Source organism: Microcaecilia unicolor, chromosome 1 (genome assembly GCF_901765095.1).
Source record: "Microcaecilia unicolor chromosome 1, aMicUni1.1, whole genome shotgun sequence".
In the NCBI taxonomy this organism is placed as follows: Eukaryota; Metazoa; Chordata; class Amphibia; order Gymnophiona; family Siphonopidae; genus Microcaecilia; species Microcaecilia unicolor.
In genome coordinates, this window is record NC_044031.1 from 536,060,913 (window position 1) to 536,076,990 (window position 16,078).

At 41.0% G+C, this 16,078-nt stretch overlaps 1 protein-coding gene across 1 annotated transcript in view; it reads left to right on the plus strand.

The window, feature by feature from the left end:
* The window catches only part of NECAB1 (N-terminal EF-hand calcium binding protein 1), a 298,151-nt gene that overhangs the window by 230,315 nt on the left and 51,758 nt on the right, over window positions 1–16,078 (plus strand). The window contains exon 5 of the mRNA XM_030189726.1: window positions 1,230–1,366. Coding sequence (XP_030045586.1) covers window positions 1,230–1,366 — 137 coding nt within the window. The remainder of the gene's footprint in view (window positions 1–1,229; window positions 1,367–16,078) is intronic.

Consider the following 16,078-nt stretch of genomic DNA (forward strand, 5'->3'; position numbering starts at 1 on the left):
TGTTTTAACTCTACCCTACTATAAAGAATATTCAATCCAAATTAATGTGAAATTTTCATTCCTCTATCAAGGAGCTAAAATTTGGTACTCAATGCTGCTGCAAATCAGACAGATTTCTTCTTATTTTCCTTTTCGGAAAACTATAAAATCTTATCTTTGTTCAGTCTTGAAGACATTTACTCTTAATTTATATTGTATTGCTGTGTTATTATTGTATTTTTCCTTATACTAGGGTCCCTTGGTTTTGTATCGTCTATTGTATATATATTCCCAGGGCAATCTGAGTGTTGTTTCCCCAGGTGTGTGTCTGTTTACAATTTTTATATTTAATTTAATAATTGGACCTCAATGCTTCCACTCCTGGATTGTCACCTTCAAAGATGCATCACAGACTTGCATTATCAAAAGAATTCCAGGGTATATTGTGGAGCTAATCCTATCATCGGTCCTATGTTTTTTAATTTTAATTTACCACCGGTGTAGACACCAATGTAAAAAACTCCTAATGAGAAAAACCATTCGTGTCTCACTGCTGGCTACTTTCAAACATACACACCCTGTGAAAGCACACTACGTACATTATTAAAAACCTTCAGAAACCTTCATTTTTCCCATTCGGATTAAGGCAGAATATAAATCACAGAATGGAACAGAATAGGATTAAGGGGCCCTTTTACTCATGCACTAACCTGTGCCTAACACAGGAAAAGTGGCCTGACGCAGGGTGTGCTAAAGTGTTCTGTGTTAATGTTGCTATCTGCATTTGCTAAGCGTGTTGTATTTCTTTTTCCTTTTGTTAGGAAGGGGCATGTCAGTGGTGGACAATGAGCGTGGATATGCTAATCAGCTAGTGTGCTGACATTACTGCCGCGATAACTGGATAGTGCGTCCATAATGCGAGAGTCCTTAGCGCCTCCTAAATTGGAGGCAGTAACTGCTCCCGTGTTTTTATTAAATGGTTGTGTACTAATGCTAACATTATCGCATGGCTAGTAATGCAAGACATAGAAAAAGCCCATATACTAGCGCAGCTTAGTAAAAGGGCTCCTAAGTGACTTAACCAAAATCAGAAGTGGTAGTGGGATTTGAACCCAGCTTCGTGGTATCCCCTTTCCAAAGGGATAGCATTTTTGCTGACTATCCCATGCACAGCCATTTTGATTTTTTTTTGCCCCTGTTGCTAAAGTCATTTGATCTTAATTTCCACCAATTCTTTCCATAATTTGTAGGACTATCAAGAAGCCTCTAACTTGGAACAGTTTGTGACTCGGTTTTTATTGAAGGAAACATTGAATCAACTGCAGTCTCTGCAGAACTCCCTGGAGTGTGCCATGGAAACCACAGAGGAACAAACTCGTCAAGAAAGGCAAGCCAGAATATTCCCAGTCTGATTCTATGCAGAGAGAAGACAGGAGATAGCAAGTGCTATGTTGCATTAGGAAAAACTATACATAAATAACTCCATATAGAATTTGAAGTACATTGAAATGTGAATGCACAGGAATTATGCATTTCCTGAACAAAATTCTAAACAGCACAGTGAATAATGGTAGAAACTATGTGATGCTTTATTTATTTATTTATTGCATTTGTATCCCACATTTCCCCACCTCTTTGCAGGCTCAATGTGGCTTACAATACATTATGAATGGTGTAAATATATAAGAAAATAGACATTTAGTATTATAGAAGGATCTTGGGTAACATGATAGTAGTGTAACAAGCAATGTTATAAGACAATTTTGGTTATCTGTGTGGAGTTTACATTTGTTGATCTTTGTGGTATGCCTTGTTAAAGAGATGGGTCTTCAGTAGTTTGCAGAAGTTAGTTAGTTCATAGATCATTTTTAAGTTGCGCGGCAGTGCGTTCCAGAATTGTGTGCTCAGGTAGGAAAAGGTTGATGCATGCGTTAGTTTGTATTCTAGACCTTTACAGTTGGGGAAGTGAAGGTTGAGAAATGTGCGGGATGATTTTTTAGCATTCCTGGGTGGTAAGTCTATCCGGTCTGACATGTAGGCTGAGGCATCTCCGTGAATGATTTTGTGAACTAGGGTACATATTTTGAACGTGATGCGTTCTTTAAGTGGGAGCCAATGTAGCTTTTCTCTTAGGGGTTTATCAGGTATTCTTGCATTTTTTAAAAAATGTGTTGGGTTTTTTTTTTGCCTTCACACTGTTGTGATTTAGGAGATTCTGGAGGTCATTTTAGAAGGCTTGTACAGATTTAGTGCCGCTGAATATCAGCAGGTAGGCGGCAAAAGACAATTTAAGTGGGCAGGAGCCACTCCTGCCTGCTTAAATCGCTTTGACTATTTGCTGTCACGTGTCTAACTGTTAGGCACACACCTGACTTGCCTATGCCCCACCCAGGTCCACGTCCCCTTGCAGTTGTGTGCTATGGATTTTGCGTGCACAATTTGTAGAATACCCACTAATGGCAGTTACGTGTGTAACTGCTAATCCATGTCAATTAGCACCAACAACAATTATAGCCTATTATTGCTCATTAACATCAATTAACAGCTCATTAATACATTAAGTTACATGCATAACTGCCACTATTCTATAACCTGTGTGTTCTGCCCTCTCACTGGGACCCAGATGATCAAAACTCTGGCAGTGTACGGAACAGCGCTGGAGAAATAGCGCCGGAACAGCACGGCCAAACAACTTCCTAATGATGAATGCTAATGATATGCTAATATAGGCGTGGTGTTAACATTCAGGATTAGGAAATTGTTTGGAAGCTAAGGGGGAGGACGGTGCCTGGGGCATGCACACAAGAGCTGCATGGTAAGCAAGCTCTTTTGCTCATGCCCTTTAATTAGAAAAAAAAAGATAAGGGCACAACAGAATTACTGTACAGTTCCATTCATCTTCACTGCAGTGCAAATTGTTAGTAAAAAGGATCTGCTACTGTAGCGCTTAACTTCGCACCGGCATATGTGACCGGTATTTAGACAGCTCCACATCCAGTGCTATTTCCAAATGCTATTTAAACAGCTCACCGACTGGCTTCGGTGTGGCTGGTGGCGGGAAAAATCAAGCTAGCGTCGGCATGGAGGAGCCCCCTTCCGCCACCAGTAGTAAAGGTCATTTATAAAATGGACTACTTATATCAAATGTCTAAAATGACTGCTATCCGAGCAGGACACATTACACAATTTTATAGACAATGGGACAAGTATGCGGCATGGAGATCTCAAGATGGGATTGATCTGTGCGCCCCCAGGCTGATCGTTCCACCGATGTGAATGATATACTTAGGGACCCATAAACAATGGTCATCAGTGGGATTACGAGTCTTGATAGCAGGGAAGGGGAGGGGGGATTGGGGGACATTTGTTAATGATCAGTTCTTGCTGTAATTGTATGCTGTGGTTATCTGAATTTAAAACTTTAATAAAAATAATTGGGGAAAAAAACCAGCTCTCCAAACTAAGCTCCAAGATGTCATAATTAGGCTATTGCCCAGTTAAAACAAACCAAAAGTCTATGCAAAACACTTTTCTTGGAGTCTGCCCCAGCTCTTCACCCTGCCCCTACTGGTGATGTTACCAGAGGGACGAGGCAAGCACTCAGGAAACAGAAGACTTCACAAACACAGGTCTAGTAATGCAGATGGATATCATAACCCAAGCTGGCGTAGAGTTTCCAGCCATAAGGACGCCCTTGTTCAGCACACTGTTCTCTGAGCATAACAGAGGAATAGGAAGTGATCTCATCAGCATACATTAGCATGCTCATTGCATTGTTCTTCTGCGTGCTCGTCTGTTCCCACTCTCTGAGATTCTGAACATTCTATGTTAGTAAATGCGGGCGCTAGTCTGGAATTAAAGGCCTCTAGCACTGCTTTTACTTTGAGCTTAAACCAGAATATAAAACATCACTATGAGAAGACTGAGAACTCTTAAGTCAAAATCGTCTTTAATGCAGTAATCAAACAAGGAAAAAAAAACTTAGAGTTCAGATGTGCTGGGCAAGAGTTTCCTTACAAACTGGGAGTCTTTTCTCCACCAGTTGTCTCTCCATGCAAGAGAGATAGCATCACAGTAGCTTGAAGGGAGTCATACAGCAAAATATAGCATAGGCAGTCTCAGTCCACAGAGCTGATATACTGCAGATCAACTCTTACAGATACGATGAACAGAGAAGAGGGGGGGGGGGGGCAACTAGCCCAGCATGCACAGAGAACAAGGCAAGCCAATAGAAAGAGTCCCATAATACACAGGAAGCTGGACATGTGCTCTGAAAAAGCCTATTACAGGTAACTACAGGATTGCAGGGATTTGTAGGTCAAGGGCACAACCCAATTCCCTGCCTCCATGCAAATGGGGGCAGAACACTGTGTGTGCAACTTTGGTTGCTAAGTATAAAATCGAGTGTAATATTATAGAATTAGGGAAATAATGCTCAATAGTAATACTGCACATGTACTTTTGTGAAGTTTGGCACACCTTAGTATATTAGAGTACTTTTATAATGCATTTCCAGATTTAAAATTCCACTTTACATGCAGAAATGGCATTTTACAAACTTTCCCAAGGGTTATAGCACTACTAGACATCAGGGGCATAGCCAGCATTCAATTTTGGGGAGGGCCTAGGGGTGGACTGGGGGCACAATGCATTCCCTCTCTACTTTCTGCTCCCTCAATCCGCTTACATCATTAAAACATTATCTTTGCTGGTGGGGATGCCCAATCCCTGCCAGCAGAAGAGATTTGCTTCCCAAACTGCCCCATGCTCATCGTGAAGAGTCTTGGTGGATGCAGCAGTGACTGAAAAAGAGGCTGCTGACTTCCTCGCTACTCAGACAGCACTGAGATAGTTTGGGCAGTGGATCTCATCTGTTGGCAGGAATTAGGCAACCTTTCCAGCCATTCAAAGGGTACTCCAGTTGTGGAGGGGACCTGAGACCAAGGTGGGTGGGGGGACCAGGCCCCCAAATGGCTACACCACTGATAGACATACACAGCCCTGTACAGCAGTGATAAGTATTCAGGTACAATATCATCCTGCCCCAATAAGTGGATATTTCAAACAATGGAAGATAAAGTGACATGCCCAAGGTCACAAGATATGCCAGTGGCAGAAGCAGGATTTGAACACTTGCTGTGCTGGTTTGTAGCCTATTGTCTAACCACTAGACCATTTTATCTTGTAAATATAGATGCATGTACATAAGTAATGCCACACTGGGAAAAGACCAAGGGTCCATCGAGCCCAGCATCCTGTCCACGACAGCAGCCAATCCAGGCCAAGGGCACCTGGCAAGCTTCCCAAGTATTTCTTTGGCTTGAGCGGAGGTGTTCCTGGGGTCAAAGTTTGCACTTATTTGCATGTTTTATAATATATGCACATAAAATAAAATGGGAAAGTCATGTGCACCATAGAACAGGGGTAACTGTGCTGGACCTTCTTGGAGAGTAATTTTATAAGGGCACCTGTGTGCATCAGTTTCCTTTATATAATAGGCATAATTTATGTGCTTCCTTTCACACAAGTTAGCCCATCTTTTGTAAAATTATCCTCTAGGAGACGAACAATCCAGTGCTCCTGTTAAGACCCTTAGTTCATTCTGCATTCACCTTATTAAAGAAGCATGGCTTTTGAAAGCTAGTACTTTTTCCAATAAAAATGTATTACCTGCAAATTATCTGTTGATCTTTATTTCTGTGTGGACCAGCTGATTCCTAACCATTCTAACCAAACACGATTTTAAATATATTTCAATGCATTGTGGATAAAAGAACCATCAACAGATTTCATATGACCCATCTTAAACACCAGACAACGAAACTTATACCAGAACTGGCTAAAACTGAACTCTGTATACTTAACTGCTTAATTTACTCTGTCACCTATGAACTCTAACACAATACCACTCTGTACTTCTTAATCCGGAAATGGCGATGGCCATTACGGCACTATGTAAGCCACATTGAGCCTGCAAATAGGTGGGAAATTGTGGGATACAAATGCAACAAGTAAATAAAATAAATAAAATTCAAGAGAAGTGAGTTTACCTCTTAGATGCTGGGCTGGTTTAGCTAACTGTTTAATAATACATTGAATAAGCTGCAATTTTAGTCTTAGCCTGTGCGTGGTTTTGAAGGATTATGATCTGGAACAATTGGTGTGATTGCAGTATATAAATAGGTCATGCTGGATTGTAAGGGAGCAGAAGTGAAACTCCACCAAGGAACAAAAGCTCTCCACTGGGGGATTCAATGGTCCTATTAAAGCTTGAGTTCTGTGAAATACAGGCAGGTTCTAAAACAATATCAATCTTATGCTCCTTTCATGTCATAAACTTCCTTTGAGAACTGAATAATTTCCACTGATGGAAATATTGCATAAACTTACTAGCTGAATCTGCTTTACAGTATGTTTTGCACTGCTTTTCCAAGGATTGAGTCTGAATAAATCAACTATAACTAATATAGAACTGATTATTTTTATTGTCATAGTGAATAATTGTTCTTTTTAAATAGGACTCAACTGGGTACATATTGATATTGTTTAAATGTAATCAAATAGATTCGGTCATACATAATTGAATAAGATAATATAATACATTAGATTATAGCATACGTAACTGTTATGTTATCCATTCATATAAGAAACCCCATCTTGCTGAATCACTTCCTATGGAGCTGCCCTGTTGTTTCAATTTGCATATCTTTGCTACTTCAGAATGGTTGTAAGCAAATGCCCAAGGGAGAAATCTAGATTTATTTAAAAGCAACAAAAAAAGGGTAAAGTCAGGAAAAATCTTGCAAATAAGTAAAACAATCCAAAACTAAATTTAATACCTTCAAAACTGAATATGATCAAAGAGTACTGTAAAGAAATGTATGTGTTTCAACTAAATGAATGCAGGCAGAATGTAATCTAAAGAAATAGCCAAATGTGCAATGTAAAATAACAAGAGTGGAGGAGTGGCCTAGTGGTTAGGGTGGTGGACTCTGGTCCTGGGGAACTCAGGAACTGAGTTCGATTCCCACTTCAGGCACAGGCAGCTCCTTGTGACTCTGGGCAAGTCACTTAACCCTCCATTGCCCCATGTAAGCTGCATTGAGCCTGCCATGAGTGGGAAAGCGCGGGGTACAAATGTAACAAAAAAAAAATATTACTGTAGGTGAAATGCAAATGGAAATAATGCATGCTAAATAAGAAACAACAAAAAGCATACAAAAAACCAAGGAGGCCTTGACACATATCAGCTTATGTTTCAACACTGTGAAAGGGACGAAGTCCTCAACTATGTGCAATCAAATATCTCAAGGGCATTTATGTACATGAAGAGAGCCTTTTTCAAATGAAGGAGAGCTCTGGAATGAGGGGGCATACGACAAAGATAAGAGGGAATAGGCTTAGCAGTAATCTAAGGAAGTATTGTTTCACAGAAAGGGTGGTGGAGGTGTGGAATGGCCTCCCGGTGGAGGTGGTGGAGTCGAGGACTGTTCCAGAATTTAAAAAGGCATGGGATAAGCATGTGGGATCGCTTAGGAACAGGAAGAATTAGGGGTTACAGAGGATGGGCAGACTGGATGGGTCATATGGCCTTTATCTGCCGTCATGTTTCTAGGTTTCTATAAATGCAAGTGACTACCTGTGGAGTTGAAGTCTCTTAAAACACAAATTTAAATTAAAAAAAGCAAGGAAGCCTCAAACAGAATATCAGAAGAACAATAAGGAGGGAAAATGCAGAAAACAGGAGATCATCTGAGTTCAGTCACCCAGGTGAAAGTAAACCCTGGAGCAGGGAATGCCACTCAGTCCTCAGTATGTAGAAAGAAAAAGAGCAGGGGCTGAAATGGTGACAAGCCCAAGGATTTCCTTCTGGCTGGGCATGGTCAACCCAACAGCACAGGGGGTTTGCTTCTTACTTGGGGGAAATATATTTTCCTGAGAAGCCTATATCTTGCATGTGGAAGAGAGACTGGCTCTGGGGACTTGCTTCTGGTTCAAGGGAGGAATGATTTGCCCTGGGAACCTGCTTTGGGGGTTTGTGGGAGATATCATGGACTACAGTGGGCCATCTCTTAGCCCCCATGGTCTTAACTGAACTGCACTTCACATTGTACTGACCTTGACAGTGTCCCTATAAATACTTCTGTGCACCTCATACCAATTCAAACAAGTCTTCTCTATTGAGTGGGTATGGGAGAAAGGGAAGAGAGAGAGAGAGAGAGATAATGGAGCTGGGGGTAGAGGGGAGGGAGGGAGAGATGCTTGACAATGGGAGAGGGGTTTCTTGGGGACCTGGGCCCCCTACTTTGGGATCAGGCCATCTCCAAAGTTGCAGCACCTTTGGGGTAGCCAAAGCCCTGCTAGCCAAAGAACTGTATTGCCCAAGTTGCCCCCCTCCTTGTACTGCCTCAGGAGGGAGAAAGTCAATGGCATGCCTTCAGCCAGGAGTGCCAGAATCAGCAACTGGAGGCAAGCCCCCAACTTCCATGCTTCTGAGGCAGTAGGAAGAGGAAGGGGTGGCTTTGGCAATGGATTTCTTCGACTGACGGGGCTTTGACATCCCCACCAGCAAAGGTACAATACCTTTGCTGGCGGGCTGAGAAGGGAGAGGAAATGCGTGTCTCCCACTCAGTCTACCCCTATGCCCCCCCTCAATGGACTGCTAGCTAAACCCCTACCTTTAATCATGCAATAAAAAAAATTAATTGTGTGATTAATCATAATGAAGAATTTGAAAGCGCAAAACCCCTCCACAAAAAACTACACTGGCTCCCAATCAAAGAATGCATTGCCTTCAAAATCTGCACCCTGGTTCACAAAATCATCTACGGAGAAGCCCCGAGTTACATGACAGACTTGATCAACTTACCAATTAGAAATACATCCGAATCAACACGATCTTATCTAAATCTGCACTACCCAAGCTGCAAAGGACTTAAATACAAAACAATTTATGCATCTAGTTTTTCCTACATAAGCACACAACTGTGGAACGCATTACCAAAAGCCTTGAAAATGACGTACAACCACCTAAACTTCCGTAAATCACTAAAAACCAACCTGTTTAAAAAGGCATACCCTACCGATTCAACTTAAATGCCTAATCTCTGCAACACAACCAAACTAAAGCACATAATGGACATAACACAACTCTTCCGTTCTCCGATTCCCTAATGTGGCTGTGCCACATGAACTTGATCTTACCACAACATCACCCTGTATTTGTTCACACCGGAGCCTGCAAAGGCCTCTCCGGTACTATGTAAGCCACATTGAGCCTACAAATAGGTGGGAAAATGTGGGATACAAATGTAACAAATAAATAATCGAAATGCAGCACTACTTCCAATATCTAAATCTCTGTTTTTCCTCAGTATCTGAGCACAGGAAGCACTTATTATTTCACAAACTGAATTGACTTGGATTTTATCATTCATTACCAGCTGATATTTTAACAGTTGTCTGATTTTATGACATCCCAAGTCTTACTTTACTTCAGGCAGTTTATTATTGCCAAACATGCTATTTTCCCAGAGCTTAATGACAGAGGTTATTACTAACTTTACTGACTTCGAAAAATCAATGAGCAACTAAGAACAGTTCCATTTATGGTGCTCTGGGCAACATTTCAGAGGTTCGCATGCTGAGAAAAAGACTTTGCCTTCATGTTTAAACTGAACATTTCATGCCCAGCTATTATTTAAATACATTAAGGGGCAATCAGCAGTCCCACCCACTCCACTGGAGCCACCAGGCTGGCATGAATGCAATGGCAGTTGTCACACTAGTTGTTTTGGGGTTCTCTGAATGTAATTGTAAAGTAGTATTCTACTTGAGAGGGAAATTTGTATTGGAGATCAAAAACATACATAATGATTGTCATTATAGAAAACTGAATTGCAAGCATTAAAAATACTGTTTAGATTCTGATGGAAAGCAGCACGTTTATACAAGTGCCTTGGTAAATTCAAACATTAGGGATCACCCATTGACAAGATCGTTTAAAATCCTATTTCTGGCACATCCATATTGGCCTTCGGTGCTACCTAGCTTCTGATTTGATTTGATGTGATTTGTTATCAGTCCACATAACTCCCTGCATCTCATCAAGTTCTCACAGCTTCATCTGCTGCAACTTCCAGCCCGTTTTACTATTAAACTACAGGTCACCCATAGATCCTCCTTTTTATACCTTGCTCCCCTACTTTGGAACAAGTTTCCTCTGAGGTTCAGAGGTAAGTCCAGTTACCTTAAATTTAAACTGGCACTAAAAATCTGGCACTTCCCCCCCCCCCCCCCAGGGGTCCTCTAATGCTGTGTAGGACACCCTTGGCTGTTGGGCAGGTCTTGTGGTGAGTGAAGAGGTCATGTGACTGCCATGTTCTTTCTTGCTCATTCGCCAAGTGGAGGAGGGTGCCCACCATTTTGTTCCTCTTCTGATAACTGTAAACAGAAGTTTGATTCTGTGTTTCTGTGTCTGTTCCAAAACTGTGGGTTGCAGTGGCAGCAAAGTAGCAAACGCGAGGCCTTTAAAATTGAGCTGAACACCTAAATGCAAGTTTGATTCTGCGTCTGTCCCAAAATCGTGGGTTGTAGTGGTCTATGAGGCAAACAAAAATGCTTGGATGCCCCAAGAAATTTGGCTGCAATGACTGAAAAAATTGGATAACACAATGCGCAGGCAGAAGTGTGAAATTTTGATGCTGTTTGACAACTGTGCAGCACATAGCGCTGATGTTAGACTATCAAACGTCAAGGTTGTGTTCTTACCACCCAACACAACTTCACTTATCCAACCAATGAATCAGGGCATCGTTGCCAATTTCAAGAAGCATTACAGAGTGCTGGTGCTGCACCATCTGATGGGGACAATGGACAATGATGAAAACATTGGCAAGAGAGAAGCAGAGTTGGCTTGCAGGCTAAGTCTTCTGGATTCACTACATATGCAGAAGGAGACCTGGCATCATTTTACCCAAAGTATGATTGCCAACTGCTACTGACAGATTAGCTTTAATAAAGAATGCTATGATGATGAGAATCCTGCATCCAGCAGGAGTTACTCCAGAGGAGTTTGACCGCTATATGGCTATCAATGATGACCGGCAGACATCTGTGGATATAAACAATGAAGAAATTTCTCAGAGTTAGTCTGTGGCTGAGGATGCTGTAGACACAGATGATGAACCAATGGGGGGGAGGTGAAGTTGGCAGTGAGTGTGAAGCAAAACCCACTGTGACATTTGCTGCTGCATTACGAAGCTTGGACATTGTAAGAACTTATCTAGAGGGTAATGGTTGCCAGAGTTATGAACATTATTATGACCTGCTAAATCTTGTCTACAACACAAATAAACAAAACACTGTATAGATTTTTTTTATACCTTTTAAATAACACTAGTTCTGTGTTGCCAAATTTTTATTTATATTTTATTTATCTTTTTCAGAAAATTGTTAACAGTCGTAACTTTGGTCATTTACATGCTCCGGTTAGGTGCAAATAAAAATCCAGTCTGGAGCCCTGGCACTTAACCAGAGGGCCCTATATTAGGAAAGGGATGCTAAATAAGATCAAGAATACTACAATACCTCTGTGTCACTCCATGGTGTGACCTCACCTTGTGTATTACACGCTATTATGGTCACCGTATCTCAAAAAAGATATAGCAAAATTAGAAAACGTTCAAAGAAGAGTGACCAAAATGTTAAAGGGGATGGAACTGTTCTCATATGAGGAAAGGCTAAAGAGGTTAGGGCTCTTCAGCTTGGAAAAGGCTGAGAGGAGATATGATTCAGTGGTGTAGAATTGGTAAAAGTGAATCGATTTTTTTACTTTTTGAAGAAGTACAAAGACTAGGAGACACTCAATGAAGTTACCTGGAAATACTTTTAAAACAAATAGGAGGAAACATTTTTTTTTACAAAGAATACTTAAGCTCTAGAACTCATTGCTAGAGGATGTAGTAACGGCATTAGTGTATCTGGGTTTAAAAAAGGTTTAGACACGTTCCTGGAGGAAAGGTCCACAGTTTGCTCTTGAGATAGACATGGGAAAGCCACTGCTTGCCCTGGGATTGTAGCATGGAATGTTGCTACTGTAACCCAGGTCTCAATCCAGCTCAGTTCTCCAACTGACCTGGGCCACAAAAACAGAGATCCTTGATTTTGTCCACTCACTGAATTGTGAGTGAAAATTCAGTCTTTCTCACTCAAGCTTGGGCACAGCCCAGAGCCAGATAAAATTCCATAAGGCATATTAGGATGTTAAGCTGGGCTTTATCTTGAATATATTTTAATAGTTTGAGAGTAAGCTCTGGCTCTTTGAACACCAACTAGTTTTCAATGCTAATAAGACCGTGGTCTGTTGGTTTTCTAGTTCTATAGCCTCTCCTTCCTTCCTCCTTGGCACAGCAACTTCTCTGGTCTCACATTTCTGTTATCTGGGGGTAATCCTTTACTCTTCTCTCTCTTTCTTTCCACATATTTCACACATGTCCAAAATCTGCTTTTTCACTTTTCGACAGTTATGTGCTATCTGCTATCTCTTCAACCACGATGATTTCCATACACATACTCTTTCATTCTTTACTTTGCGTCTAGACTATTGTAATGTCATTTACTCTGGCCTACCTCGCTCTGCTCTTAAAAAGCTTCAAACTTTACAAAACACAGCTGTCAGACTACTTTGACAAGCCCGCCTTTTTGATCATACATCCTCCTTACTCAAACAGCACCATTGGTTACCCGTAGAGCACAGGATCACTTACAAAGTTGCACTACTCACTCTTAAGGCTTTTAGGATGGTTACACCTGACTATCTCTCCTGTTTTACTATCCCCTATTCACCTGCGAGGGTACTCTGCTCCTTAAACAATCACCGCCTTGTTCTGCCAAGCCCTAAACTTGCCCAACTAGAAATAACCAGGCATTGCGCTTTCTTGTTTCTCTCCCCCCCCCCCCCCCCCCCACACACACATCTGGAACTCTGTACCCCTCACCCTTCGTAGTGACCTGTGTCTTAAAAGCTTTCAGGCAAACCTGAAAGCTTGGCTTCTCAGACAGGCCTTTGGAGAATAGGGCTGGCTGTTAGCTGCTGCTAGTGGAATCGGGTCTGGTTTTCTCTATTTTTGACTGAGTAATGTATGTTTTTGTACCTTCTTCTGCTTGATTGCACTCCTTTCCAATCATTTTTTGGACTGGCTTTCTTTTTCTATATGTAGTTACGTTTTTTGACTTTGTACACCATCCTGCTCTGCCCAGGTAGTTAGATTGGTTTAACAAATCTAAATAAACATGCTCTCTCTCTCTCTCTTACGGAAACACTAACCACACCAAGGAATTATCTTTTCTGCAAAACTTTACTGGACTCTGCAACAAGCACTAAATCCACTCCATAAACCCTTATGTACAGCTATCATTTGGTTTAAGAGGTTCTCTGTCCATCCAAGACTATTTGGTATAGTCTTATCCATTAATTAAATAATTATGTATCGCAGATCCAGAATATATATACATATCTACAACTCCTCCAGTTCTTTACCCATCCCTTTGAGATGTATAATCCAAGGCTGTGCTTGTAACATTGATTGTCACAAGCAGACTCCTCCAGAATCAGACTCCCTAGTCTGTCCTCTCTGCAGAGTTGCATTTCACACAGCTGCACCCTCTGGCTGTGAATGGGCTCTCTTCCCTGTTTCTGCTCTTGAACTGGGCTCCTCTAGCCCACCCAGCGCACTCCTTCCCAACAGTTACTGCCTTGGCTGACAATAAGTTCCCCTTAACTCAGCCTTAGGGTAGCTGGCCTTTCCAGGATACTGCCTCTCCTCAAAGGGTCCAGGCAGGGGCGAAGGCAACCAAAGACCATGTGCTCAGACAAACAAGAACTTTTATTACCTTCAAACTCCACAAATAAGAACTTTTATTACCTTCAAAGTCCACTTCTGCTGTCAATTATTTACTAGAAACATTTCCGTCTGCAACTTATCGTAGGAGCCCACCCCCTTGGGCTGGATCCTTTACCACTGACTATCTCAAATGACTTTCCAGAACTCCAGAACCCTCCCCTCAAAGACTCTGGAACATTCTCTCAGATGACTCTAATAATTCCCATTATAATGGGAGATTACACTAATATTTGGGTTTCTGCCAGGTACTTGTGACCTGGATTGGCCACTGTTGGAAAAAGGATACTGGGCTAGATGGACCATTGGTCTGACCAAGTAGGGCTATTCTTATGTTCTTAATAGTGTGTAGTATACTTACGTATGTAAGTGTCACTATTCTGTACACTTATGTAACTATATGCACACAGTTATAGAATTGCTTTTATGATTGTAAGCCCTCCAAGGACAGGAAAATACCTACCTTACCTGAATGTAAGTTGTTTTGAATTACTACTGAAAAAAAGGAGTCGGTTAAATCCAAAATCTTTTTCCAGCAAACATGGTAGACACAAAGACTGTATTTGTTATTTTATGTTACATCGGACTTCTATTCCATAGATACCTTAACAGTTCTATGCAGATTACACAAATGGTTTTCCTAAACACTTAGGGCCCTTTATACAAAACTGTGCTAGTGATTCTGGCATGACAAATGCAACAAAGCCCATTCAGTTCCTATGGGCTTCGTCACATTTGTCACGCAGGAATCGCTAGCGCGTCTTTGTTAAAGGGGCTCTAAATAATCAGGAAGTAATCGAATCTGAAATGTAGTGAGTTCCAGACCAAAGGTGCTTGGTACTCAAGAGAGGAATTAAACATTTTATGTCATTTAATCCTCTTTATCGATGGAAAGCACGATAATGTTTGGTTATGAGTTCTATGAAAATGACTTTTTTTGAAGAAATGTGATCCAATCACATAAATAATCAGGAGCAACATCACTCATAATTTGAAAAATAATAGTACACAATTTATATTGCATCCTGGCTTCAACTGGGAGCCAATGCAACTCCTCTAGCAATGGGGTAACAGAATCAAATTTGTAGGGCTGTGTATATCAACTATACTGCTGTATTCTGTATAACCTGTACCTGTCTGATTAAGGTCTTAGAACATCCCAAGATCAGGCACAACAAATAGGAGAAACCTCTACGTAAACAGTGCAAGCAAAAAAGAGTAGAGGCTGGCCAAAGGGCAATCCAATACAGGAGATAGATAGTGCTTTGAAAGATGCTTTATTTGCTGCTTGGACACAAGGGACCTGATACAATAGTGTTAGAAAAGGAACACTGAACAACCAAGGAAGCCCAAAGGCATCCGCTCAGACAAAATGCTGACCAAACAGCGCTACCAGAGAGAGTTCACACAATATATATTCTGCAATGCCGAAACATGGACCATGTCGGGTCCCTTGTGTCCAAGCAGCAAATAAAGCATCTTTTAAAGCACCATCTCCTGTGCTGGATTGTCCTTCGGCCAGCCTCTACTCTTTTTTGCTTAGAACATCCCATACAGATATTACAATAATCTATCCTAGATAGAATTTGAATTTAATAAAGCAAATGAGAAGCACAGATGATCTCTAAGGGAAAGGAAGGAATTTTAAATCTTAATAGTTGGTATGGATGGCCAGACTTGATATGCCATATAGTCTTTATCTGCCATCGTTTTCTCTGTTTCTGTGAACTGCTGTCTACTGAAATAATAGCAGGAGCAAACGGAAAACTGTTTATTTCTCCTCCAGTTAAAAAGCTAATTTCCAGAAATATTTGAACCATGCCATCAATTTTTCTTTTAATTACTGAGGGATTTTCACTTTGCTTCCAGTAAGCTCTCTGTATCTCTCTTGGTACATGTTTATATCAAGCATCATCAAGGGCTTAATCACTGCAGGCTTATCCTGGTTTAGACTGATAACATTTCTTTTCTCTGTGATTAGATTGTCAGTCAAATTCTTCTGTAATTATGTTATGAACTGAATTAACAATTAAGACCTCAAAACTCTTGATAGGGATAAATACAAAAAGTATTAAGAAATCCACTATCATAAATGGAAGTAAGATAATATCATTGATCCATATATATAAGAAAAAAAGAAAAAAGAATCAGCTGCAAAAACTCCTTCACCAGGAGAAAATCAGGTGATTCAAAAAAAC